This window comes from Hemiscyllium ocellatum, chromosome 30, assembly GCF_020745735.1.
Source record: "Hemiscyllium ocellatum isolate sHemOce1 chromosome 30, sHemOce1.pat.X.cur, whole genome shotgun sequence".
NCBI classification, from domain to species: Eukaryota; Metazoa; Chordata; class Chondrichthyes; order Orectolobiformes; family Hemiscylliidae; genus Hemiscyllium; species Hemiscyllium ocellatum.
This window is the reverse complement of record NC_083430.1, coordinates 25,774,788-25,801,820: the sequence shown is the minus strand read 5'-3', so window position 1 is coordinate 25,801,820 and position 27,033 is coordinate 25,774,788. Positions and strand designations below refer to the sequence as shown.

The window sequence follows — 27,033 nt, the reverse complement described above, 5'->3', positions numbered from 1 at the left end:
TCCAAACGGACCCCACCACCAAGGATATATTTCCCTCCCCTCCCCTATCAGCGTTCCGCAAGGACCACTCCCTTCGTGACTCCCTCGTCAGATCCACACCCCCCACCAACCCAACCTCCACCCCCGGCACCTTCCCCTGCAACCGCAGGAAATGTAAAACTTGCGCCCACACCTCCACACTCACTTCCCTCCAAGGCCCCAAGGGATCCTTCCATATCCGCCACAAGTTCACTTGTACCTCCACACACATCTATTGCATCCGCTGCACCCGATGTGGCCTCCTCTATATTGGTGAGACAGGCCGCTTACTTGCGGAACGCTTCAGAGAACACCTCCGGGCCGCCCGAACCAACCAACCCAATCACCCCGTGGCTCAACACTTTAACTCTCCCTCCCACTCCACCGAGGACATGCAGGTCCTTGGACTCCTCCACCGGCAGAACACAACTACACGACGGCTGGAGGAGGAGCGCCTCATCTTCCGCCTGGGAACCCTCCAACCACAAGGTATGAATTCAGATTTCTCCAGTTTCCTCATTTCCCCTCCCCCCACCTTGTCTCAGTCGGTTCCCTCAACTCAGCACCGCCCTCCTAACCTGCAATCCTCTTCCTGACCTCTCCGCCCCCACCCCCACTCCGACCTATCACCCTCACCTTGACCTCCTTCCACCTATCCCACCTCTATCGCCCCTCCCCCTAGTCCCTCCTCCCTACCTTTTATCTTAGCCTGCTTGGCTCTCTCTCTCTTATTCCTGATGAAGGGCTTGTGCTCGAAACGTCAAATTCTCTATTCCTGAGATGCTGCCTGGCCTGCTGTGCTTTGACCAGCAACACATTTGCAGCTGTGATCTCCAGCATCTGCAGACCTCATTTTTTACAGCAAGAATAAATAGCTGACAACGTAAAAGACAGAAAATACTGGAAATACTCAGTTGATCTGGCAACAATTGTGAAAAGGGAGATAAAATTCACATTTCAGTACAGTATTCTGAGAAAAGATCACCAGCGTGCAAGCTTCCTCTCACCACAGATGCTGCCTGATCTGATGAGTATTTACAGCATCTAAAATATTTTGCTATCACATTAGTGAAGAAGTCTGTTATTCGAACAGGTACGCTGAGGAACTGAATTAAACATGTAAGCTGAAAACAACAATACCTTGATACAGAAAAATTACTTCAAATTTCAATAATAGATGATGGTCCTACGCAGTTACACGATTGCAGAAAATTTGACAGCAACAGTTAAATACCTTTAAAGTTAACTCTTAATTTTATTAGCTCTAAAATACAGAAGGTCTAAGCAGAAATCACTCACTCTTTCATTAGGTGCAATGCAAAATCTCAAGTTGTTCTTTAGCACCTCCTAATATAATGGCACTCAGTAAGCCGTATGCACATTTCAAAGTCAGGTGGTCATGGAATCAAACCCCACGACAAACTGAGACCATAACAACATGTATGTTTTTGCTTTGTTCCTATAGTATGTTTGTAAAAGAAGAGTTCACCTCCACTTCCACTATCCTGTTTTAACATTTCTTCTTCGGTCACCAAAACCAGTTAACAGGTTAACTCTTGGAATTACTGCTTGTGGGATCTCTTTATGCATTCATGGAATGAGGAACTCGCTGGCTAGGTAGCTTTTATTACCTATCCCTAATTGCCCAGAGGACAATTAAGAGTCAACCACATTGCTGTCGATCTGGAGCCCCATGGTAGACCAGACCAGGTAAGGATGGCAGCTTCCTTCCCTCAAAAGGACATTAGCCAACCAGTTGGGGTTTTCCAACACTTGACAATTAGACTCCAACTACTGGATTTTTGAATTCAGATTCCACCATCTGCTGTCTTGGAATTCAAAACTGGGTCCTCAGATCATTACCTGGGTCTCTGGATTAACAGTCCAGTGATAATATCACAAGACATCACCTCCCCCTGGCTGTATGTTGACTGTCATATCTATCTAAATGACAATAGCAATTAAATTCTGCAAATAATTCAATGACTCTGAAGTTCTGGCAATGTTTAGTGGTAAAATATTTATTAAGAACCAGTGATGGGTCCACTGTTGTTTGGCATTTATAGAATGGTTTTAGATGAGAACTTAGGAGGTATGGCTGGTCAGTTTGCAGATTTTATTAAGATTGGGGATAAAGTGGATAGCGAAGGTGGCTAGTTGGGAATGCAACGAGATCTTGATCAATTATGGTCACTAGGCTGAGGAATGGCAGATGAAGTTTAATTTAGATAAATGCAAAGTATTGCATTTTGCTGGGTCAAGCCAGGGCAGGACTTAGAGTAATGGTAGGGTCCTGGGGAGTGTTCTAGAACAAAAAGACCTCAGCATACACATTCATAGCTCCTTCAAAGTGGAGTCACAAGTAGACAGGGTGGTGAAGGTGGCTTTCAGCATGCTTGCTTTCATGGTCAGAGCACCGTGTATAGGAGTTGGAACACCTTTTTGCAACTGTACAACACATTGGTGAGGCCACATTTGGAGTGCTGCGTGCAGTTCTAGTTGCCCCACTACAGAGAGAATATAATTAAAACTAGAAAGAATGCAGAAAAGATTTACTAGGACGCTACCTGGTCTGGAAGGTTTTGAGTTATAAGGAGAGGTTGGATAGGCTGAACACTTTTCCTTACAATATAGGAGACTGAGGGGTGACCTCCTAAGAGGTCTATAAAATCATGAAAGGCATAGATAAGGTAGATAGCCAACAGCTTTTCCTCATGGCAGGGGGGTCTAAAACCAGAAGGCATAAGTTTAAGATGAGAGGGGAGAGATACACAAGGGTTCAGAGGGGCAATTCAGAAGGGAGTGAATGTCTGGAATGGTCTGCCAGAGGTAGTGCTGGAACAGAGTTCAATTTTGACATTTAAGAAACATTTAGACAGGTACTTGGAAAGGATAGGTATAGAGGGATATGTACCAAACACAGACAGATGAAATGAGTTTAATTGTAAATACTGGGTGACATGGGCAAGTTAGGCCAAAGGGCCTGTTTCCATGCTGGAGACCTCTACAACTAACAACCATTACAACAACAGCCATTAGAAGCTCAAGAAAATGATTTCTGCATAGCTTCTTACAAGGGGGTTTGATCACGTGGAATCTGGGGGAGGCCAGCCAACTGTATATATTGGCTTGAAGTTAGCAGATAAAGGACGGTGATGGAGAGTTGTTTTTTGGACTGCAGGCTGGCGACCAGTGGTGTGCCGCAAAGATTGGTGCTGGGTCCACTGCGTTTTGTCATTTACATAAACGATTTGAATGTGAACATAGGAGGTATGGTGAGTAAGTTTGTAGATGACACCAAAATTGGTGGCAGAGTGGACAGTGAAGGTTATCAGAGTACAACAGGACCTTGATGAGATGGGCCAATGAGTGGCAGATGGAGTTTAATTTAGTGGGTGATATTGCTTTTAAGGCAAATCAGGACAGGGTTAGTATACTTTGTGGCAGGCTCTTCGGGAGCATTGCCAAACAAAAAGGGACCAAGACATGCAGGTGCTTAGTTTCTTGAAGTGGAGTCACAGACAGACAGGGTGGTGAAAGTGGTATTCGGCATGCCTGCCTTCATTGGTCAGAGCATTGAGTATAGGAGTTGGGATATTATGTTGCAGCTATACAGGACTTTAGTGAGGCCACTTTTAGAATACTGCACTCAATTCTAGTCTCCCTGCAATAGGGAGGATGTTGTGAAACTTGAAAAGATTTACAAGGATGTTGCCGGGATTGGAGTGTCTGAGCTACAGAGGGGCTGAATAGGCTGAGGCTATTTTCCCTGGAGGGTCAGAGGCTGGAGGAGTGACCATATAGGTTTCTAAAGTTATCAGGGGCATGGATAGGGTGAACAGCTAAGGTCTTTTTTCAAGGTGGGTGAGTGCAAAACTAGGTTTAAGGTGAGAAAGAAAAGATTTAAAAGTGACCTAAAGGGCAACTTTATCACGAAGAGGGTGGTGCAAGTATGGAATGAGCTGTCAGAGGAAGTAGTGGAGGCGGTTACAATTACAACATTTGAAAAAGGCATCTGGATGGGTACATGAAGAGGAAAGATTTAGAGGGATAAGGGCCAAATGCTGACAAATGGGACTAGATAGGCTTTGGAAACCTGATTGGCATGGGCGAATTGGACTGAAGGGTCAGTTTCTGCGCTGTATAACTCTGACTCTATGACTATAGTGAAAGGCTTGGTTACCCAGCAGAAAGGAAGAAGAAAATATATTAATAATTAAGTTGCTTTCAACAAATATACAAAAAATTGCTTCTGGAGAACTAACAACCAAGAACAGCCAAAAAGTGTTAACATACCCTCAGAGACTATTACCCTTAGTTCTGTTTAAGGCAATATACAAAAATGCTGTTTTGAAAAAAAGTTTTTAAAAAATCACAACACCAAGTTATAGTCCAACAGGTTTATTTGAAAGCACTAGCTTTTGGAGCGCTGCTCCTTCATCAGGTGGTTGTGGAGAATAAGCAGTGCTCCCAAGGCTGGTGCTTCCAAATAAACCAGTTGGACTATAACCTGGTGTTGTGCGATTTTTAACTTTGTCTACCCCTGTCCAACACCAGATCCTCCGTGTTTTGAAGAAAGGGACATGCAGTACTCTATATGTAAATATAAACAATTTAAAAATAAGGTACTACACTTCCATGCATGGCACCTCCAGGCATACCCTGAAATAAGCCAAGTGAGGATTCTTGACTTTCCACACCCTTTTTTTTTAAGATCAGATTACTTAGTGTGGAAACATGCCCTTCAGCCCAACAAGTCCACACCAACCTGCCGAAGCGCAACCCACACATACCCCTACATTTACCACTTAGCTAACACTACGGGCAATTTAGCATGGCCAATTCACCTGACCTGCACATCTTTGGACTGTGGGAGGACACCGGAGCACCCGGAGGAAACCCATGCAGACACGGGGAGAATGTGCAAACTCCACACAATCAGTCGCCTGAGGCGGGAAATGAACCCGGGTCTCTGGCGCTGTGAGGCAGCACTGCTAACCACTGTGCCACCATGCTGCCCACAGTCAGTCACCTGAGGCGGCCCTTCTACCCTGATATTTACAGGCTGGCAAAGAGGGTGCAAACGAGGACATAATCTTCATTCTGATTGAAGATGTACAATTGAAATGTTGACATATCTGCATCTTTTGCAGATGCTGCAGAATATAATGCATATTTAGACCACTTGCTGCATTTAATATTAGTCTCTTCATATCACATTTTATCTCTCAGAATGTTAATTTAAGACATTTGTGTTCGCATACCTGCTGCTCACAAAATGATTCTTCAGTGGATCTCAGGTCTCCCTCTTCTGGTAGAGTGTTCCTGTTTTCTATTTCATGACTAGTATTCAAAACCCAGCCTAGGAGCTCCTTCATTTTTTCAACACGCTCATGTTTCTCTTCTTCAACAACTTTCTGTAGTCAGGAATGAAAAAGATGATACAGTCGGTTCTGCTATAAATGTGTGTTTTTTCAATGTGAATTAACTTTAATGCAATTGAAGAATTTAGACTTATTTGTAGAATGTGAACCTTCCTTAACTATATTGGCTATAACATTATTCCGGCCCCATTAGCTTAAATGGTGTGATTATTGCACGATTGTCTTATATTGCGAGATCGCATGAGAATGGAACTATTGCATCGTATCAGAACCAGCAGTACGTACTACCTGAAAGAATGGTGGAAGCAGATTCGACAACAACTTTCAGAAAGGTATTGGATATCTACCTCAAACATAACGGGATAATTGGGGCGTGGGACTAATGGGACAGCTCTTTCAAAGAGCTGGCAGAGTAACAGTGGATTGAATTAGGCTGCATTTCTTTATAATTCTATAAGCTGCATCATAATTGGGTTTTAAGAAGAGATTCTATGAACTGATTCAGAGCTGTTAAGAACAAAATGCTGAAAAAGCTAAGCAGGTCCGGAGAAACAAACAAACAGTTAACATTAGCTTCTCTCTCTACTGATGTTAGCACACCTGTGTTGGATTTTATCAGAACTGCTAAATCCTGCTCCAAGCGAAGTAAGGTTGAATGGTCAGTTTTGTATATTAGGTTGTCACTGACTGCCTATTTAAAATTTACATTTGTGAATTAAATTAGAGCCCCTTTGATCTGCTAGAAGCTAGCTCCCCATAACTTGGTTTACTTCTCCCAAACTCCACAAACAAGTGAGCTGTGTCAGAACACAAGCTCATTACCCAAAACTTGCCAATATGAATAAAGCGGAGGGCTTAAAATGGTCCTACTCTCACAATGATCTTCAAAAGGTAGAGAAATCACAGAATGCTCTGGCTGAAATCTGAAACTGTGGATTAAATAGGATATCTTTACTGTAAGATGAGTGCTTCCATAAGCTGAGTTGAGTTAATCTACTGCAACTATGCCAACATCTTTAGGCTTACGTACATACAAACATCATATTGGGAGCAGTAGGCCACTCAGCCCTTCAAGTCTGTCTTGACATTTCCTAAGATCATAGTTTATTTGATTAAGGCCTCAGCTCCACTTTGATAAAGGAATCAAAAAGGTATGGGAGTACACAATCAAGAATTCAAAATAATTTACCTTAAAAATATTCAATAATTTTACTTACACTGCTCTCTGGAGGGAGACAAATACTACAGACCCCAAAAACCTCAAAGATTTTGCCTCATCTCCATCTTAAATGGGAGACCGCTTTAAATCTGTGGCTCTTCATTCTATTCTCTCCCATAAAGGAAAACATTTACACTGCCAAATCCTCTCAGGATCTTATGTTACTTTTCAAGGAATGTGGGCTGTTCTGGCAAGGCCAACATTTATTGATCATGAGAAGTGATTGGAAATTAGCAGCAGTCTTGAACTGGGAGTTAGAAGCTACAGGGTACATACAGCAAAGTACGGCCAAGGCAGTAAACCAAATCAGCCCAATCTCATCAAAATGGGGTTGTAGTCCCAAATGGCTCACCCCAGCTTTTAATTCACATGCAATTCATTGTCCCTATTTTCTTTATCCACTTACTTCCTCTTCTTCTAGTCGCCTTAAAGAATCACTGATGTACTTCACATGTTGGGTCGTTAAGGTCACCAATGCTGTGTACTGGGTTCGAAGGTCCATGAACTACACAAATAGAAAGATAGTATCAAAAACTGCATTGCTCTTTTATTTACAATGAATATTTACAAAATTATTTTCATTTAGCCCTGCTTTCCCACCTCTTGGGTTATGACATCTGATGAGGAATGCATTCTCCGACGTTTTGCAGGTGATTTTTGGTGAGATTCAACAAAAGCTCTATAAGTCATCAACTGCAATTCATAATCCTAGAGATATCAAGTGAGGTATTTTAAATTCTGTTTCACTGAATTCACCAAAAACAAAAAGTATCTTATTAATGAATTTAATTCCGAATGTGTCAAAAGCTTACCTTTACAGATACTGAGTACTGTTTAGAGAGGTTTTGGCATTCATCTAATTTAGTTTGATTCTTTTCAATCTCAGCAACCAATGCCTAAATTAAAATAAATAATTTGAGTCTATATATTACATGATACAAAATACAGTGAGTTTAAGAGCAAGTTTTCAGTTTTACATAATCTTTTCATAACTGGGGTATTAACCTTTTAGAAATAAGCTGCATAATTGTAGTTCAAACTTATGGACTATCAAGATAGGAATCAAAGCAAAACAAAAGAGGAAAATAAAACAGACATTAGACCAACATTGGAACAAGTTTTTTTTTTGAAGTGGACACATTAGTGGTTGTCCTTGCCTACAGCTGTCCCTCCAGCTGAAGGTCACATCTATTCAACGTCACAGACTCCTGCGGTAGGCTTCATGTGACTGAACAAGCCGATTCTCAACCTGCAGATGTTTGGGCAAACAGAGCAGAGTGTCCCATGAGGTCATAGGATATGGAATGCAGCATTTATTTCTGTTGATTTTCCACTGTGCCTCATCAGTTAAGATGCCTGGGAACACCACAACTTGCAAATACCCCTACAAACCACAAATCATTCTAATGTGGAATTAATATTGACAATCCTTCACTGTCACTTACTCACAGGCTGTACCACACAACAAAGACTACAGTAGTTCAAGGCAGCAGCTGACCACCACCTTCTTGAAGGCAATCATACATGAAATAAACATTGGCTTAGTCAGCAACTTGTTAATTAAAGCATCGTGACTCCAAGCATAAAGCATTTTCATGGACAAATTATCATAATTTTGAAAAAGCAAGCTCCACCCCTTTATCAATATCATTGCTTCACAGAAAATTTCATAATGTCCTTGATGCATTTCCCTTTGCCCTTGTTTGGAACTCTGGTCTTTTGAGAATTGAGAAAACACCAAGCAGGCAAAATGCTATTGGGAAATCAAGGCACAGCATCCAGTCTATCATAATTCATTTGGCAAAAGTGTTACTTGAAGATTTTATGGAGCTGGCTTCAAGGACAATACTTTTGGTTCAATGGTCCTCCCATTGAATTGATTAGCTGGATCTTTCTAGTTTAAGGAAGAATAAACTATTGAAGGCAACACCACTGCATTCTTGAAGACGACTGGTGGATTACAGTGGATTTGGTTTTTCTTACCATTTGCTGACTAAGTTGCTGTGACAGGATCTTGGTATCTTCAGCCTTGCCTGGCTCCATCTTCTCTTGCTGAGCAGTTGTTTCTTCGATCCAATCAATCAGTGACTGATGGCAGTCCCTGTAATTCTTTAATAACCCTTCAATGCTTTCCAGTTCAGACTCTCTGCATAGTGTAAGGAAAGGGTTAAAAAAAAAAGTAGTTGAACTTAATCAACTCCTCTACTTAAGGTTTCATTCTAGACCACAGCTGTAATTCTCATCCACAGGCTACATCAAAAGGTATTGAATGAACAACCAACATTATATTCAGAACTTTAGCTTAATAGCTTTAACTTTATATAAGATGAAAGCAAAACCAAAAGGATAAAATAGAGATATTTTACATGTCACTATCATGCGTTATTAGGATTAGAGGGTTCAGACATTGGTGGTGGTGTTGTGAAATAGTGTAATATCAGGTTGGCTTGGAACATGGTACCGCTGAAAATGTGTTGCTGGAAAAGCGCAGGTCAGGCAGCATCCAAGGAACAGGAAATTCGACGTTTCGGGCATAAGCCCTTCATCAGGGCTTATCATCCTGATGAAGGGCTTATGCCCGAAACGTCGAATTTCCTGTTCCTTGGATGCTGCCTGACCTGCTGCGCTTTCCCAGCAACACATTTTCAGCTCTGATCTCCAGCATCTGCAGACCTCACTTTCTCCTTGGAACATGGTACCACCAATTAGTTGTCAGATTAAACCTTATGAGAGAAACCTTCTTCCATGTTAGATCATGAAATTACAATGGCACAAATACAATAAGTTATTCTTCATGGTCATTGTTGTTTAAATTGTTAATAAATTAATATGAAAGACAAAGCTTCTGATCTACACTAATGTTCAATGATCAGAAAATAATGGCAATGTGAAATAATTTATTGCTTCAATGTATGTTTTTTAAAAAAAAAATTGTTATTAAAGCAGATGACGTCAAAGATGGGATGAATGAACATATGTGCCTGAAGTGGGTCTCAGTGAGAGTAGAAAAACAGCAATGAAAAACCTGTAGAGAAGATTAGGCTAATGGATTTGTAGAAGCATTGAGTTCAAATACAAAAAATACTATTAAAAAAGTTTTGCCTTGGAAAAGAGCAAAAAGACAGCTAACCTAATTTCAATTTGTGAACAGATATTTCGCCACCGATCCTTTAGCTGTGCTGCCTTTTCTTGATATCGCTCTAAATCCAAATTGCGTTCGTTGTGTAGCTTGAAGAGACGTTCCCCAACAGCATTTGCTTGCTGCATTCCCTCATCCAAAGAGGAAAACACATTGTCTTTATCATTTACATCATGAAGCCATTGCTGCAAATAACAAAGATTACGTCACTTACTTTCATAACAAAAAATAACACTTCTAAAACCAAAAATGTGCAAGTGCCAAACATCAGTAAAAGTTCAAATCAAATTTTCAGCTTTGTTATTCCCATTTACCAGTACAACATTCATATTCAGTAACCATTGACTGATATTAGGTTTAATATCTTTTGAGTAAAAACAGTCTTATGTGACAATGTGCTAAAACACATGGTTGGATAAATATGTTCCTATTGAAAATCCTCAAACTGACACCAGAATCAGAAGGGATCAATGACCATTAGCATGCTTCTACGAACCCTGTCCTCGAGACAATCTCAAGCTCTTAAAGCACATACAACAAACTGCTGACCATTCAAATTAACCTTTCTGGTCTATATGCAAGAACTTACAGTGAATGGTTCAAACTCTCAAGGTTCTTCTCCCCCAAATCTAATTTACTATAACCATCTATTCATGAAACTAACACTTGGTTCCTCTGATCTTCTCAACTATTGGCACATTTGAAACTTCCCTTCATCATCCAAACTATGTGGATATAATATCACCTCCCGATTTTCTTTGTATTATTTTACTACATGGGATGAGGCCTTCATTGGCAAAAACCAGCATTTATTGCCCATTTCTAATTGCCTGTGAACTGCGTGGCTTGGGAGGCCGTTTTGGAGGCCAGTTAAGATTCAACCAAATTGCTGTGGGATTGAAGTCATATAAACATCAGATCACATATGCTGCCATTTTTCTCTCCCTGCTGAATATTACTCAGCTAGCTTGATCTTGGGGGTGGTGGTGGTGGGGGGAAGAGAGAATTATTGAATTTAGCTTTATATGTTAGAATTACTTGATGAATTTAAGTTCTACCAAATTGCCATGGTGGGAACCTCAGATCAGCAGCCTGTGTCTTTGGATTATTAATCCAGTCACATTATCTCTATGCTTCCATTTCCTGCAACTTCAATGCTTCAACATCTCCAATTAATTTTAATGCTGTTATGGGTTTAAACCTATTCTTCTTAAAAATCATACATAAACTTCTACATAAACTATCCCTTCACATCCTTCTGAACCTATTTGCAGGCCTTGACACGGTGGCACTATACCATACTCCTTCAATGCCTCTTCTCCATTGCTCAGCTGATTATAGTTATGAGGTTTACAGGACTGTTAGATTCAAGGAAGGGGTCAATTGACTTGTTCTGAAGTCTGACTTACAATAAGCTTGGTTTGATTACCATTAGAACAAAAGGAATATGAGATTGTTTTACTTGGAACAACAGTTTCCATATTAACACAGTAAAGACTGGGAGCTTCCATGCTTCCCGGAAAGATTCAGAATATCTGGAAGTAACAATTAAGCTTTAGATCATACATTTAATTTCAAGATGGAGGATAAAATTAGGGTCTTGAGACAAGCCAATCAGAATTTCTAACTGGACCCAGGGCTAATGTTGATTTACAATAGCATAGGGAAGGATGCAGGGGAAGCCAATTCCCGAGATGAGGCCTTCCTACTAATCAATGAATGACACATTGCACAAAGCTGCTATCAACAGACAGAAGCATCTGTTTGGCTCTGCAAACTACCAAACCATGTGCTTGAGGAAGACAGTCTCTACTCAACGTGATGTAGGTAAAAGGTAAACATTGTTATATCCATTTTGGACCCTAGGACTGCTCTCTCACAAGGGGGGGACAACTGGTAATGGCTAAATCTGAGGGTCACCATATTTCAGGAGAGGGAAGAGGTTGAAAAGGGGCGCTTCATGGTAACCTCAGCCAGTATGAGAACAGCGATGCACCTGCATCCGTTTACAGATTGCAGGAAACTTGCCATGTGGTGGTTGAGGCTAAAACATGGAATATTTTCAAGTAGTTAAATAGTCCTTAGGGCTAATGAGATCAAGGGGCATGAGAGAAAGCAGAAACAGGGTATTGAACATGTGGAGCAGGCTCAAAGACACAGCAGGCAATCTCTTCCTGTGATGTAAATAATGATGAATTGAAACTAAGTTCCTCATTTTCAGATACATAAACAGCATTTTATTTTTTTAAAATTGCTCTTAATCAACCACATTTTCAGATGTGATCATAGAGATTTTTGAGATGGTTCTGATAACCCTTGCAGGTTTACTTTCACATTCTTTTTGCGTATCATTCTTAGCCTGTTTGTCATCCTTGTCTGTTCTCCTGCCAATTACTAGGATGTGTTCTATTTTGTTTGCATTCTTGTATTACTTTTCTTTTACATTTATGTTGTCCCTATCTCTTAAATAGACTACGAACCATGTATTTTTGCTAGTAGAACTTTTACCGTTAGAGATATAAACTAGTTATGTATCATGGTGTACAAAGTTAAAAATCACAACAGATTGTAGTCCAACAGGATTAGATGGAAACAGTCGCTTTGAGTGTTTTTTCTTCATCAGGTATTTGTGGAGTATAACATTGTAAGACAGAATTTATAGCAAAAGTTTACAGTGTGATGCAACTGCAATTATGTATTGAAAAAGACCTGGATTGTTTGTCATCTTTTTCAATACATAATTTCAGTTGCATCACACTGTAAACTTTTGCTATAAATTCTGTGCCTATATCTGGTATTGTGATTTTTAATTTTGTACATCCTAGTCCAACACCAGCACCTCCAAATCATGTATCATGGTGAATTATTTTAAAAATCTTCCAACAAGTCTATTGCTTTACAGATTACAAATATTTTCCGGTTTACTGTGGATAATCACTGTCAGCCCACTGAAGCTACAATTAAATTTGAACCCAAAGGTAAGTTTCTGAACTTGACATCACATAAAATGTCTACTTAGTAACATGGCCAGTCTGTGTCCCTGTCACAATACATGTGCTGCTGACACCCAACCATGCTTACATTACCCAACTAACTCAGTACTTTCCCAATTAACCTTCTACATCTTGCACCCCTAAAACATCAGCTCAACCAAAATATTATTGCAGGTATATTTATCAAAGTCTTCTAGACCCATCATAATGATTCTGTTTACTCAGAATCACAGAATTGTTGTGACATAGAGGAACATTCAGCCATTGTATCTGAACTGGATCTCTGTATGAGCATTATGATTCAGCCATTCTCCTGACATTTCCCCTCCATAGCCTTACTATTTAAATAATCACCTCTTGAATGTATGAATTCAACCTACCTCGCACTTCTAGACAGTGCATTCCAGACCCAAAGGGACTCCTAATCCACATCAGTTTCTAAAATCTGATGAAATTCTGCTGTACTCTTATCCCCCTATTTATGCAACCTCTTCCAGCCTAAAAACTCTTCAAGGACAGTTAACCTTCCACCAACTAACATATTTAAATCAACCCCCTCCTTTTACCTTCCATAGACAGCTGAAGGATCAACAGCCAAAGTCACAATCTCTGGAATTCCCTCATTAAAAACACTTTCTTTTTCCAAAATTCTTCTGAAAACCTGTCTCATTGATCAACTTTTATTTCTGCCCTTCAATATCTATGCCTCAAGGTCAAATTTTCTCTGAAGTGCATTTGGATGTTTTCCTATGTTAAAGATGTTATTTAAATGCGTTGCTGTTGTTACCCACTACTTGGCCAGTACCAAGACTTCAAGAATTATGTGCATCAATTAGCTATACTGATTACTGAGAACTATCTGACCTGTAGTAAGGTTCTGTGTCTTTCAATAGCGTCCTGGTCTACTGGTACTGCATCTTCCTCACTCAGCTTCATTTCATACATTTTTACAAGCATCTCAGCTCCTTGACTGCTTTTCAACATAACATCCACGGTTTTCAGTCTAAAAGAAATTTTTTAAAAAAGTTAGTTGCTGAAAATAAAACCTCTGTGCATAAGAATAAAAGAGCAATGGTTTTGGAACAATCCCCTTTCATCTTCAGATTATCTTGTAACTTTTCTTGTGGCAAAATCATATCTTTACATCTACTAATTAGATATCCATTCAACATACCTTTAGATACTACAATGGAGTACACATTTCCTGAAGTAAGCTCAGTTATAGCATCATCAACAAATATGAAGACAGCATTCTCTAAATTAACAATAGCTTGAAGTCAATTTTGCCACATTTTGAAGGCAATATTTTTCCACTCCTTTAACAATATACCTCAACGTTTTAACAAAGATTTGAAAAAGGAATGACTGCACAAAAAAATTTAGCCTGTACGGATTTTTATCTACAGCCTAATGATCTAAAACTTGAATTACTTCTGCTGTCATTTTTCAAACCTTTTTACTTGTGGTTTTTAAAAACTTAAGGACCAAATTTGAATACAACATTTCATGTATGATCAGACAATTGCTTAAATTTATACCATTCTCTTGAAGCTCTATGGTGGGATCTGCTTATATGATCTAGTTGTCAATGGAACTAATTTCAGTCAATGTGACAGCAATTAATATTTTAACAAATAGATATTTTTCTCAGTTCATCTTTGATTTGATGAATTATTGTCATGTACTGAGGTACAGTGAAAAGTATTGTTTTGCATGTTAACCTGACAAATGTATATTAGGGTAACAGATCAGAATATAGTGTTATAGATTCAGAGAAGGTGCAGAGAAAGATTGTATATCTTTCAGATTCTGCCACACTATCTCCCTTGTCTAATCCAAATAACAAGGCAGTGAATGGCAGATATACAATCCAGTATCCCCCAAAAAAGTATCTAGAGATTAAATGAAGAAAGATTATACTTAGGAAGCAAACGTAAATATTAAATGTACCTATTCTTCACACATTTATATGCTTTTACTTACAGATATACAAATCACAATCATGCATTTCTAAATTACACTAGAGCTTTAGACTGGTGCTACATATAAGGCCACAAGTGAATCCTCAATAACTGTCCACTTACTGAATATAATAAAATCTCTATTGATCTACAAACAAAATATTAGTGATCTGCTCATAGATACTGCTCCTGCAAGCCCGTCAAAAGACAAAATGACTGCAATATTTCAAATACATACTCATTTTGTCACTCTTCATATACTGAACCCTTGGCAGTTTTGTTCTGTAATTTCAGACTTACTTATCCATGTAGGTGGAGGATAATAAATGCACTTGATTCATCTTCTGTACCACCAATTCCAACTCAGAATGCAAAGCTGGAATACTTGCTGCAGAGGGAGACTGGTGGAAAAAACTCTCACATTTCTTTGTCACTTGATTTAATTGAGATTTCAATCCATCCAACTCCTGCTGCATGTTCTGCAAAAACAGTAAGTAATGAAAGAATCAATAAATAGATCTACGGAAAGTTTACTTAGGAGAACAAGGATAAATTGTAGAAAAGAGACAGCAAAAAATGTTTTCTACCTAAAAATACTATGAGAGAGCATTTCCCATGGTATAATGTAGGCCAGGTTTAATTGGAGTAAATTAGCACGACGCTCAAAGACAATATTGAGATTGTTGTGACAAGTAATCAATCGTAAATTTATTGAGGATAGATATTGTATCAGACAAACCTCTTGCTCAATGATTCTAAAGGCACTATCTTGAATGGCATCGCCTTCAACAGAGGCTTGAATCCTCCGTATTAATCGGTCTTGATACTTCTCTAGTCGCAAACAGATGTTTTGAAGCTCGGAGATGTATGTTTTACTCAATGTCTCATCTTTCTCTTCTATTTAATAAGCACATAATAATTAGATATAAAATTTGAAAAGAATGCAAATCTCTTGTTATTTTCTCAAGTCATAATGATTATGGAGATAACAAGGAAGTTAAACTAAATGAAAATAAAAGACATGACATTAGCTTTCAAAACTGTCATTGGAAGCCATTTTCTTAAAGGATCCAAGATTGCACCAGTCAAATTTGCTTCCCTAACCTGAAGGCTAAATATAGTTAGAACTTCAAAGCAGCATAGCTTAACCAACTGTTAGAAGTATGATGTACTATAACAATTTATTTGAAAGGTAGGGCACATGTGACCAAATTCTGCATTGACAGATTCTTAGTAAGATCTTATTCATAGTCATTAATGCAACAGCAAAACAATTTTAGAATCTGAAGTGGAAAGTTTAAGTTGAAGAATTTCTCAGTCTCTCAAACAAACAAGGGATCCTTTCTTTCCTTTTTTCTCCTTTAATCATTTGAGAGCTCCAATTATTGGTGCAAACAAAAACAAACTGCACCTTTAAAACGGGCACTCCCAGTTAAAAATTGAGGAATATTTAGAAGACAATAAATGTAAAAGTGGTATCATCAGCAAGGCAAGCAGTCAGTCATGATGATGTACTCTCTTAGCCAGCAAGTAAAATGCATCAAACTTTTTTTAAAAAAAAAGGATTGCTACAAACAGATGGGATTACAGTAGAAGCAAAAATAGCAAATGGATTGATGCGAATTTTATCAAGAAAAAAATCAACATTTCACAAATATAGCATTAGTGCTGCTGGGACAGGAAGGTTATTAAGTGGTTAGTACACCATGAAAAATCCAACTATTCCATATTCAATAAAATGCAACTTTTTAAAGGGCTATTGCAGCAAGACCATAAGCATGAACATGCAAACTCTGGTCAGTTCCAAGATTGTATTTAATTGCCACATGCAGGACATTTCATCAGTGTGCCCTGTGGGGGCAGCTATCCTATTTCTTTATTTTGTAGTCTGGCAAAGTGGTTTGACCTACGAGATATGGATTGCAGTCAAGAGCGTGGATCTGGAAAAGCACAGCAGGTCAGGCAGCATCCGAGAAGGACAATTGATGTTTTGGGCATAAGCCCTTCATCAGGAATGCATTTCAGTAGCTTACAAATCACCTTTTCAAGTTAATTAGATCTGGGCAATAAGTTATGATCTTATTAGCAATACTCTCAACCCATGAACAAAAGAAAAGGTTAATTATTAAACCTGAGCATGCTATCCTGTACACTGCTAGTCATGAGAATAAGAGCTGCTATGTACTTTGAAGACTGTTACTTGGCCTGCAAAATGAAAGCAGGTGAGGTCAAGGGGTCAAATACCACACTGTCCTTGGTTCTAACAATGTCGTCATTTGTATTTATTTCCAATGGCACCTCAGAACTCAACAAAACATCTACCCTTTAAGGAATGCTTTGTCACCTATAAGTACCACTGTTTCGTACTGTACAACATTATTACAGCAATTGATTTTGCTCTAAGCAAACACAAATTTCAAATGGTCACAATCATGCTCTTCAAACAGTCAGCATACTGCTAGCGGGAATTATTATTGAAAATCCAATTCATAAGATTAAGGCTGTGTTGCCTCCAGTACATACTTTAAAGTTATTTGTCATGTTACTTCATTTTAATAAAATAATTACACTGAAGCTCTGAAAAAAGCGCATAATAATCATATGTTCATTTCACTGACCTGTTTCCACGGATACTAGTAGCTTCTCACTTTGCTCCTTACAGTTATCAACATCTTCCTCTAACCGTAACCTGTCTGCAATGGAGAAGACCTGAGACTCCTGGCTGTCCTCAAGAAAATCCTCAAAATGCATCTGGAGATTTTTCATGACTTGTGTATGCTCATTTTCTTTCAGAGTTTTAAACTGTAATAAGGAATAAAGGCTGTCTAAATCGGGTATGAATCTGTCAGAGATCATTTTAATGCTTAGGTCGTCAGCAGGTCTACATGCTGTTACCTCCCCTAGCTAGTTTGGCTTTAAAAGCTTTTGGGTCACATAATAATTCAGAAGTTAGTTTTGTGGTATCAGTGCTATTTAAATAATATTGTTGACAAAAACATCAAAATAATATTTGGAGACATTGTAAAATACAAATCAATCAAGCTTTTGGGCTGCAAATAAATGCAAGATATAGATTACATTTTAAAAAAAACCTCAACTAAATGAAAATCAGCGTGACAATCACTGGCAAGGTGATAGCATCCTCCGTTGACCTCAAATAAAGCTGCACAACATGACCTCACAAGCTTGCAGTGTGGTTTTCAATTTTTTTTTCTCTCAATGTTACTTTCATTCTGATGTAGCTGTAGAGGATCCTGGTGTCTAATATCAGCGATGTCACTCAGTATTTGAAAAGTGTGGTGCTGGAAAAGCTCAGCCAGTCAGGCAGTATCTGAGGGGCAGGAGAGCCGACATCGAGTGTGGGCTCTTCATCCGGAGATCATACTGGAAACATTGACTCTCTTGCTCCTTGGATGCTGCTTGACTGGCTGTGCTTTTCCAGCACATTTTTTTTGACTCTGATCTCCAACATCTGTAGTCCTCACTTTCTCTTAGATGCCACGTAATAGGTTTAACTGCCTAGTACACTAAAGAATTCTCAGAGAGACAGCACAATAAAGTATCACAGATTTTATCATTCACTTTTTAAAAATAATTTTACAAATAAAAGTCAGCACACACACATGGATTAAGATAGAAGTTGAAAAACCATGAGACAAAAATATATCTAAGGAATGAAAAAGTTTAACATGTCAAAATATAACAGATTTTTAAAGGGGCAGACTTCTTGTTTACAATTTAGTACGCTATTAAAACCCTAGTTATGAATAGTACTACCATAAAAAGTAGAAGTCTGTGTTAATTCAGTGGTCTGTAAATCACTTATTAGTGTCAGAACTTCAGAAGTGGATCCTGTCGAGCAGGAAATCTCTGACATCTGGATTTCAGCATTTAAATGTGTGTGAGAATGCCCGAGGCTGTTTACCAGTTTCACACAGCAATGTTAGAAATGCTGACAGTTTCACCATCATTCAAACTACAAAGTTTGGGCTTCAGAATTATTCAGAATATGGTATTGCATATACATAGCCTTTATATGATTCATGTAATAAAAGATACTTTGCAAAGTAAAAAAAAACTTAAGAATAAATTGCATTTATGGACAGAGTTTTCCAGCATTTTGAAATTTCTATCAGGGTTGTCAGAAAAGGGAAGTATGGGGTAAAATGACAGCCTACATGTCTGTGAATTCCATCTTCAAATTTTGTTATTCTATCATTAATTACAAAGCATGATAGGTTTGTACTATTTCAAGTCTTTTTTGTTAGCAAAATTTAAGCAAACAAATGGATACATACTGTTTCTTTGTTCCAGGAGTGAATGGTTTCAATATCTTTCACTAGATAATTCCAGGACACAACGCTTTTCATGTTAATATGCAGCTGGTGCCACAAAGCCATAACATTCTGATACATTTGTTCAACCCTGAAACACATGATTAGATTGGTGAGAGCGTGTAAAATCAAGCTATAAAACTTTTACATCACAGCAAGGCAAGATCATTTTGAAATCAGCGTGGCATTAACATCTGTTTAAATTCTCACTTGCTGTAGGTTTCCCCGAAATGATTCGGCATGGCAGATCCACAACAGAATTATTTTAACAAAGTGCCCAAATATTTAATAAGTATATTTTATCCAGTAGAAAGTGGGTCAACTTTCAAAGAAGTGTTATGGTAATAAAAGGTCAAAACCTAAATTTATTGACACCACACTTTAGTTATAATGTCTTACAACAGAAGGAAGCCTTCATGGCATGGCTACTTCAATGAACAGATTTGTATTTTAACCTGGTGGGCATTTGAAGCCATCTGAATTAGATTTGGTCATTCCACAAAAATCACAGTCAAGTGTCATTAATGAACAAAACCACTGCAAATATGTCCTTTAGGATATCATTCATAAAAGATCTAAACTTTATCATAAGTATAACATTCCATATAACCTAGACAACAATTCATAGAAGTGAATTTATAAAATTAATACTGCACAAGATCCGACTGCTGAATAAATAGATTTTACATAAAAGGTTTTAAAAAAATTACTTCAATCAATTAGTTGATATATTCTGAAATAAAAAGTGCATGATGAAAACCACCTATATCAAATTGCTCTTTCATAACAAAATGTTCTATACCTGCTGCCAGCGTCAATTGCTTCTTCGTTTGGTGCAGGGATTGTGAAACAGACAGATGGAACCATTGCCTCATTGCCAGTTGGACTAATAACTTTCCACTTGGTTCGGTGAGAGTTATCCTCCAGAACGCACTCATCATTCTTACAGACAGTAATCTGTTAATAATTACAAGTTTATAATGCCAGGACTTTTATGTTCAAACGCAGACAAATCTATATTTTATTAAACCATGGCATCAGTAGAAACATAGTGAGTGTTACATAATAACCACTTGCTTAAATAGAAAATTAAGTAACTACATTTTAACTTCTTCGCTTGTTTGGTTGAATGGTGTTGCATATAACGTGCTTGTCCATGGCCTTTGGAAACAACTTGTGCAAACAATAAATGCAAAAAGGTTGGGAAGGATCCAGTGCTCCATGATGTTGGCCCAGTAAACCATAACAAAACATGATCTGCTAATTATAGAGTGTTATAAATTTACACACTTGTTCCTTTTTTGGGGGGAAAAAGAATGAGACATCTGACAAAGTCAAATTAGTGCTATATTTTGTCACAAAATTTGTATTATCGTGAAACTGCTATTATTTTCCATTTGAATGATAAAGTTTTTTTAATTTTAAATAGAAAGTGAATGCCCCAACCAAATGGTCATGGGTTTTGAATAGTAGCAGTTGCTAAAGCACATGTACCATTGCTTGGGAATGATATTTCCAAGTTGAACTGTACATAAAATGTCTTGAGGTGCAATGTACCAGTCTCTGATGGAGGGAAACATTGGCATGGTTGGATGACCCCATTTAAAACGTACCTCCTGCTGGCCAATTCCGAAGTGACACTGACAGTGGTTATGGAGTGTTGACTGCGGCCCAGACCCTTTAACCTTCCCAGTTGATGGATGCTGCATGGTGCCAAGCGGCTCCCATGAGAAATAACAAAGACAGGGCAGGGAGGTGGTGAGGGAATAGGGATAAAAAAATTGTTTGCAAAATTCATTAAATTTCTTATTCAATAAAACACTGCAGAGCTGAAAATTTATGATAGTACAAGAACAAGTTGTCAGTGCCAATTCTAGGTGCAAGCCTTCCTCAGCCAAAAATGGAAAATGTACTTAATACATTTTATTACCACTACCTCCACATTACTAAAAGCAATTCAACATTTTGTTCCCTTTTCAGTTTTTTTACTAAAAGCAGGTGCAGAATTCCTACCTCAATCTGCCTGTAGTCACAAATAGCCTTGATTGGGATAGTGGTTTTTAAAGCATTATCAGGGTTTCTTGGTTTCAACTGAACAATGGTTTTTGCTCTGCCAACAAGGCTCGCTATGGAACTCTTGTACTTGATCAGCTGTTCCTTTTCATCCTTCAAAATAAAGATAGTCAAAAATCAAAAATCACAAAAACTAATGTGATCACTCAGTGAAGCGAGCAAATCGAAGGTGCTAAAATGGAAAATGTGTGTGTGACTGTTTAATCCACATACAAACTGCTAAAAACAAAGACATCCTGAGATTATATTGTAAAAAAAAATTAACTACAATACAATATTGCTTTCAAAACTACGTATAAGTTAAAATATCAACTATGTTTCAAAGCTGATGCAAGTGCTGAATTTTAATTGGGTGACCATGTATTACATTTTCCACCTATGTATTAGATCTTCACAAAACCATTTTTTTTTCCTGTCTTTGCCCTCTAGATGGCATACGGAGACAACACACAAAGGAAACAAATTTCAAATAAAAGGGTTCAATTGTAAATGCTTCCAAAAATTCTAAATTTTTAGAACGAGAAATGAAAACAAAGCAGCTCATTGATTAATTCTCAAACTTATTTCTACATTATAGATGAATAAACAAAGTTGGAAAAAAATTCAATTAGATTAATCTAGTCATTTTAGCAGGATCAAAAAATACAAAACACTTGAAGGGTTTACATGCTTTTTAACACAACTAAATGAATTGATCTCATCAGCCATCTTTGGACTCATGGAACACAATCACCATCACCAAAGACAAGACCAATAACGTGGAGGGTGACAAAGAAGACGCCTTAGAAAAACTGCAGCATACTAGCTTACACATATAACAAAACAAAATCTTGATCCAATGGTAAAGTAACTAAGACTTTGGGGGGTTTCACATTACTGCCTTTGCCAGAACACCACCAAGCTATTCCAGATGGCACATCTCTCTCACCTGCTCTTGTTGTTGAGGACATGTTTGCCAGAATCCTACAGTTGAGCATTGCTAGAGTTCCTAATAAGAAATCACGTAACCAAAGCAGCCCTAGACATAAGTTGCACTTCTGTACCTAATTGTTTTAGTCCTATAGTGAGAGCAAGGGGAGACAGTTGAGATTCACACTTAACATTCAGAAGGCCAAAGTCCTCCATCAGCAAGTTTTAAATACAAACACACATGCATCATTGTCTAAGATTTATCATGAGTATCTGGAAAATGTGGAACACTTCTAATTCCTTGGAAATTATAATATAAGGCTGATATTGGTGAAATAATCTAGCACCACTTAAAATCTGGTGCAGTCTTTGGCTGCTTGGGTGAACCAATGTTCACAGACTGTAACATCAGAACTGAATCAAAACTCTTGATCCAAAACACAGTCGTTACAATGTATAAGAGGACAAGTTTGGCATAGGCAAAAGCACAGGACTCATAACATTAACGCTGCGTGAAGGTAATCAGTTGGAATGATAGACACACAAACATCAGTGCCCTCTCAGGCTTGCAGCCAATCAAACATCAATGCTACGGTCCCCATGTTAGCCACTCTATTGGCCTTTGGTTAAGAATATCAAAATACCAGGCTCCCAAAGCAAATACTCTTCTCCCAATTCTGTCAAGGCAGATAAACCACAGGAGAATGGAAGAGGACAAGAATGTACTAAAAGCCAACATGAAGAAATGGAATAAAACAAACAATTACAGATGCTGGAACTCTGTCCATCTACGTTTATCCTACTCATAACAGCACTGGCTTACAGGATGATGCCGAGCTGCGACAAAGAATTCCAGCCACCATCACCAGTTCCATTCTTGTAAATTCTATTATTGAATCAAGCTGTGAAGAACTGTAGGCTGTGGCCCAATTTCAGATAACTGACCCAGTCATAAATTTCACTGACCATTTATTATTTGCCACGATATTTCATTGTCAAGTGACTTCAAAACTCCAAACATGAAGAATGTGATAGAATATTCTCCACTTGCCTGGACGAGCGCAGACCCAAAATTTACAGTACAAAGCAGCATGCTTGCTTGGTACCCAATCTAACATCCAGAACATTCACTTCCTCCACCATCAATGCACAGTAGCAGCTTTGTGCACCATCTACAAGATGCACTGCATCAACTCCACAAGCCTCATTTGACATTACCTTCCAAACCACCCAACACTATCACCGGGAAGGACAACAGTGACAGATACATTGTAACACTACCAACTGCAAGCCCCCTTCAAACCATACACTGCTGAGTTGGAACTGCAATCACTGGGTCAACATCCTGGAATCCTCTTTCTAACAGCACTGTAGGTGTAGCTACATCCAAGGACTGCAGTGGTTCAAGAAATCAAATCACCACAACGTACTCAAGGACAGTTAAAGATGTGTAATAAATGCCAGTGATGTCTACACCCAAACAATGAATAAAATGGAAGTCACTAGTTGTTGCCAGGTAGCTAACAAAAATGGATTTAAGCCATTTTAGATACCAACAACTGCTCAGGTGGCAAGATGGATAGCACAACTCACTATTAAGTGTGCAAATACACTAATGCCCTTTTCCCAACCATGGACACACATGACAATTCATCAAATGGCACATGCGGTGAGGAATTCAAAGCAACTGCTTGCCACTCTCCAACAATTATGATAGACACTGAGCATATAAATGCATTTCTTATGCCTAATTTCCAGACAGGTCTCAAAAATGGCCATCCTAGAGTTTCATCTTGCACCATTCAACTGTCAGCCTGGAGAAACTTACACTGAACAATTTGACATGTGTAAGGAACGTTCAGATGCTTCAGATATCCAAATTTAAAACTTCATGTTTACATATTACTAACTTCTAAATTCAAGTCCTCTGTGAAAGATTTTGGTTAAAAGGCAATTTTCCATGAGGTTGACTTCACAAACAAGACAATTACCAAATAAATAGAAGAATATTCATTTCTAACAAGCAAATCATTGTCCATACCATGGAATCTTGGAGTAGATCCTCCAGTTTTGACAGACCACTGGTCCGGTCACACTTGTATTTTCTCTTTATTGTCTCTTGCAGGTTCCGCAAATACTGTTCTGCTTCTTTAATGTCACTTAAAAACTGCAAGAAAGCAGGATACATAGATTATTATTTTAATGGATTAAAGAATAAAGCAAAAGACACAAGTTTCCAAATACCTCCTAAACCAATATGGGCTGTTATTAATTAGTTGCATAGATACTGAACTTCAATGTAAAGAAATTAATCAATCTTAGACAGGCAAATGAGTCCATGAACTAGTGTTGCATCAAGCAGTCATAGTGAAACATTGCAACTAAGAGAGAAAGAAATAGTTGTATTATTCGCCAATCTCAAAAAATTTCATGAAAATCAAGCAGCAGAGGCATCAAGTATCTCTGAACATGGGAGTTTGTCCAAGAAAAATTAACAAACAGCGTAATTCACAGCCGATCTTAGAGAAATCTGTGCAGGATAGCTCACAGCAGGGGAGCAGCTAAGTAGCTTTTCACAGTGTATCTTTACTGTTTATTTTGTAAAGCTACAATAGTGAAGAAAGTATGTTTATTAAGATCTGTTGCTTGATTAAACTTCACAAATATAAAAAACTTAGCTGAAAATGTGTTGCTGGAAAAGCACAGCAGGTCAGGCAGCTTCCAAGGAGCAGGAGAATCAATGTTTCAGGCATGAGCCTTTCTTCAGGAATGAGGAAAGTGTGCCAAGCAGGCCAAGATAAAAGGTAGGAGGAGGGACTTGGAAGGAGGGGCGTTGGAAATGCGATAGGCTGAAGGAGGTTAAGGTGAGGGTGATAGGCCAGAGTGGGGGTGGGGGAGGAGAGGTCAGGAAGAGGATTACAGGTTAGGAAGGTGGTGCGAAGTTTGAGAGTTGGGATTGAGACAAGGTGGAGGGAAGGGAAATGAGGAAACTGGAGAAGTCTGAGTTCATCCCTTGTGGTTGGAGGATTCCTGGGCGGAAGATGAGGCGCTCTTCCTCCAGCCGTCGTGTTGCTATGGTCTGGCGATGGAGGAGTCCAAGGACCTGCATGTCCTTGGTGGAGTGGGAGACGGAGTTGAAGTGTTGAGCCACGGGTGGTTGGGTTGATCGGTCCGGGTGTCCCAGAGGTGTTCTCTGACATGTTTAGCAAGTAGGCGGCCTGTCTCGTCAATATAGAGGAGGCCACATCGGATGCAGCGGTTGCAGTAAATGGTGTGTGGGGAGGTGCAGGTGAATTTGTGGCAGATATAGAATGCTCTCTTGGGGCCTTGGAGGGAAGGGGGGAGGTGTGGGCGCAAGTTTTGCATTTCTTGCGGTTGCAGAGGAAGGTGCTGGGAGTAGAGGTTGGGATGGTGGGGGGTGTGGACCTGACAAGGGAGTCACGGAGGGAGTGGTCTTCTCAGAACACTGATAGGGGAGGGGAGGGAAATATATCCCTGATGGTGGGGTCCGTTTGGAGGTGGTGGAAATGACGACGGATGATACGATGTATATGGAGGTTGGTGGGGTGGTAGGTGAGGACCAGTGGGGTTCTGTCCTGGTGGCGATTGGAGGGGCAGGGCTCTAGGGCAGAGGAGCGGGAAGTGGAGGAAATGCAGTGGAGAGCATCGTCGACCACGTCTGGGGGGAAATTGCGGTCTGTGAAGGCGGCGGCCATCTGGGTTGTTCGGTATTGAAACTGGTCCTCCTGGGAGCAGATGCGGTGGAGACGAAGGAATTAGGAATATGGGATGGCGTTTTTAGCTACCTGTGGTAGCTACCTAGACTACACCTCCTCCCACCCTGCCCCCTGTAAAAACGCCATCCCATATGCCCAATTCCTTCATCTCCGCCGCATCTGCGCTCAGGAGGACGAGTTCCAATACCCAACAACCCAGATGGCCTCCTTCTTCAAAGACCGCAATTTCCCCCCAGACGTGGTCGACGATGCTCTCCACCGCAACTCCTCCACTTCTTGCTCCTCTACCCTAGAGCCCCACCCCTCCAATCGCCACCAGGACAGAACCCCACTGGTCCTCACCTACCACCCCACCAACCTCCACATACATCGTATCATCCGTCGTCATTTCCGCCACCTCCAAACGGACCCCACCCCCAGGGATATATTTCCCTCCCCTCCCCGTGTTCCGAAAAGACCACTCCCTCCGTGACTCCCTCATCAGGTCCACACCCCCCACCATCCCAACCACCATTCCTGGCACCTTCCCCTGCAACTGCAAGAAATGCAAAACTTGCGCCCACACTTCCCCACTTACTTCCTTCCAAAGCCCCAAGGGATCCTTCCATATCCGCCCCAAATTCACCTGCACCTACACACACATCATTTACTGCATCCGCTGCGGCCTCCTCTATTTTGGGGAGACAGGCCACCTACTTGCAGAATGTTTCAGAGAACATCTCTGGGACACCCGGACCGACCAACCCAACCACCCCGTGGCTCAACACTTCAACTCCGCCTCCCACTCCACCAAGGACATGCAGGTCCTTGGACTCCCCTATCGCCAGACCATAGCAACATGACGGCTGGAGGAAGAGCGCCTCATCTTTCGCCTAAGAATCCTCCAACCATAAGGGATGAACTCAGATTTCTCCAGTTTCCTCATTTCTCCTACCCCCACCTTGTCTCAGTCCCAACCCTCGAACTCAGCACCACCTTCCTAATCTGCAATCCTCTTCTTGACCTCTCCGTGCCCACCCCCACTCCAGTCTATCACCCTCATCTTATCACCCTCACCTTAACCTCCTTCCACCTATCGCATTTCCAATGCCCCTCCCTCCCAAGTCCCTCCTCCCTAACTTTTATCTTAGCCTGCTTGGCACACTTTCCTCATTCCTGAAGGGGTCATGCCAGCAACATCGATTCTCCTGCTCCTTGGATGCTGCCTGACCTGCTCCGCTTTTCCAGCAACACATTTTAAGCTCCGATCTCCAGCATCTGCAGTCC

At 39.8% G+C, this 27,033-nt stretch overlaps 1 protein-coding gene across 12 annotated transcripts in view; it reads right to left on the bottom strand.

The window, feature by feature from the left end:
- The window catches only part of macf1a (microtubule actin crosslinking factor 1a), a 536,531-nt gene that overhangs the window by 224,928 nt on the left and 284,570 nt on the right, over positions 1 to 27,033 (bottom strand). For all 12 annotated transcript variants that reach the window (XM_060847668.1, XM_060847672.1, XM_060847670.1 and 9 more), the window contains exons 20-33: positions 24,072 to 24,197; positions 21,062 to 21,214; positions 19,851 to 20,005; positions 19,013 to 19,139; positions 17,333 to 17,516; positions 15,454 to 15,611; positions 15,015 to 15,193; positions 13,618 to 13,756; positions 9,752 to 9,945; positions 8,605 to 8,767; positions 7,434 to 7,517; positions 7,222 to 7,329; positions 7,028 to 7,126; positions 5,283 to 5,435 (exon numbers count right to left, since the gene is read on the bottom strand). In XM_060847668.1, coding sequence (XP_060703651.1) covers positions 5,283 to 5,435; positions 7,028 to 7,126; positions 7,222 to 7,329; positions 7,434 to 7,517; positions 8,605 to 8,767; positions 9,752 to 9,945; positions 13,618 to 13,756; positions 15,015 to 15,193; positions 15,454 to 15,611; positions 17,333 to 17,516; positions 19,013 to 19,139; positions 19,851 to 20,005; positions 21,062 to 21,214; positions 24,072 to 24,197 — 2,022 coding nt within the window. The remainder of the gene's footprint in view (positions 1 to 5,282; positions 5,436 to 7,027; positions 7,127 to 7,221; positions 7,330 to 7,433; positions 7,518 to 8,604; positions 8,768 to 9,751; positions 9,946 to 13,617; positions 13,757 to 15,014; positions 15,194 to 15,453; positions 15,612 to 17,332; positions 17,517 to 19,012; positions 19,140 to 19,850; positions 20,006 to 21,061; positions 21,215 to 24,071; positions 24,198 to 27,033) is intronic.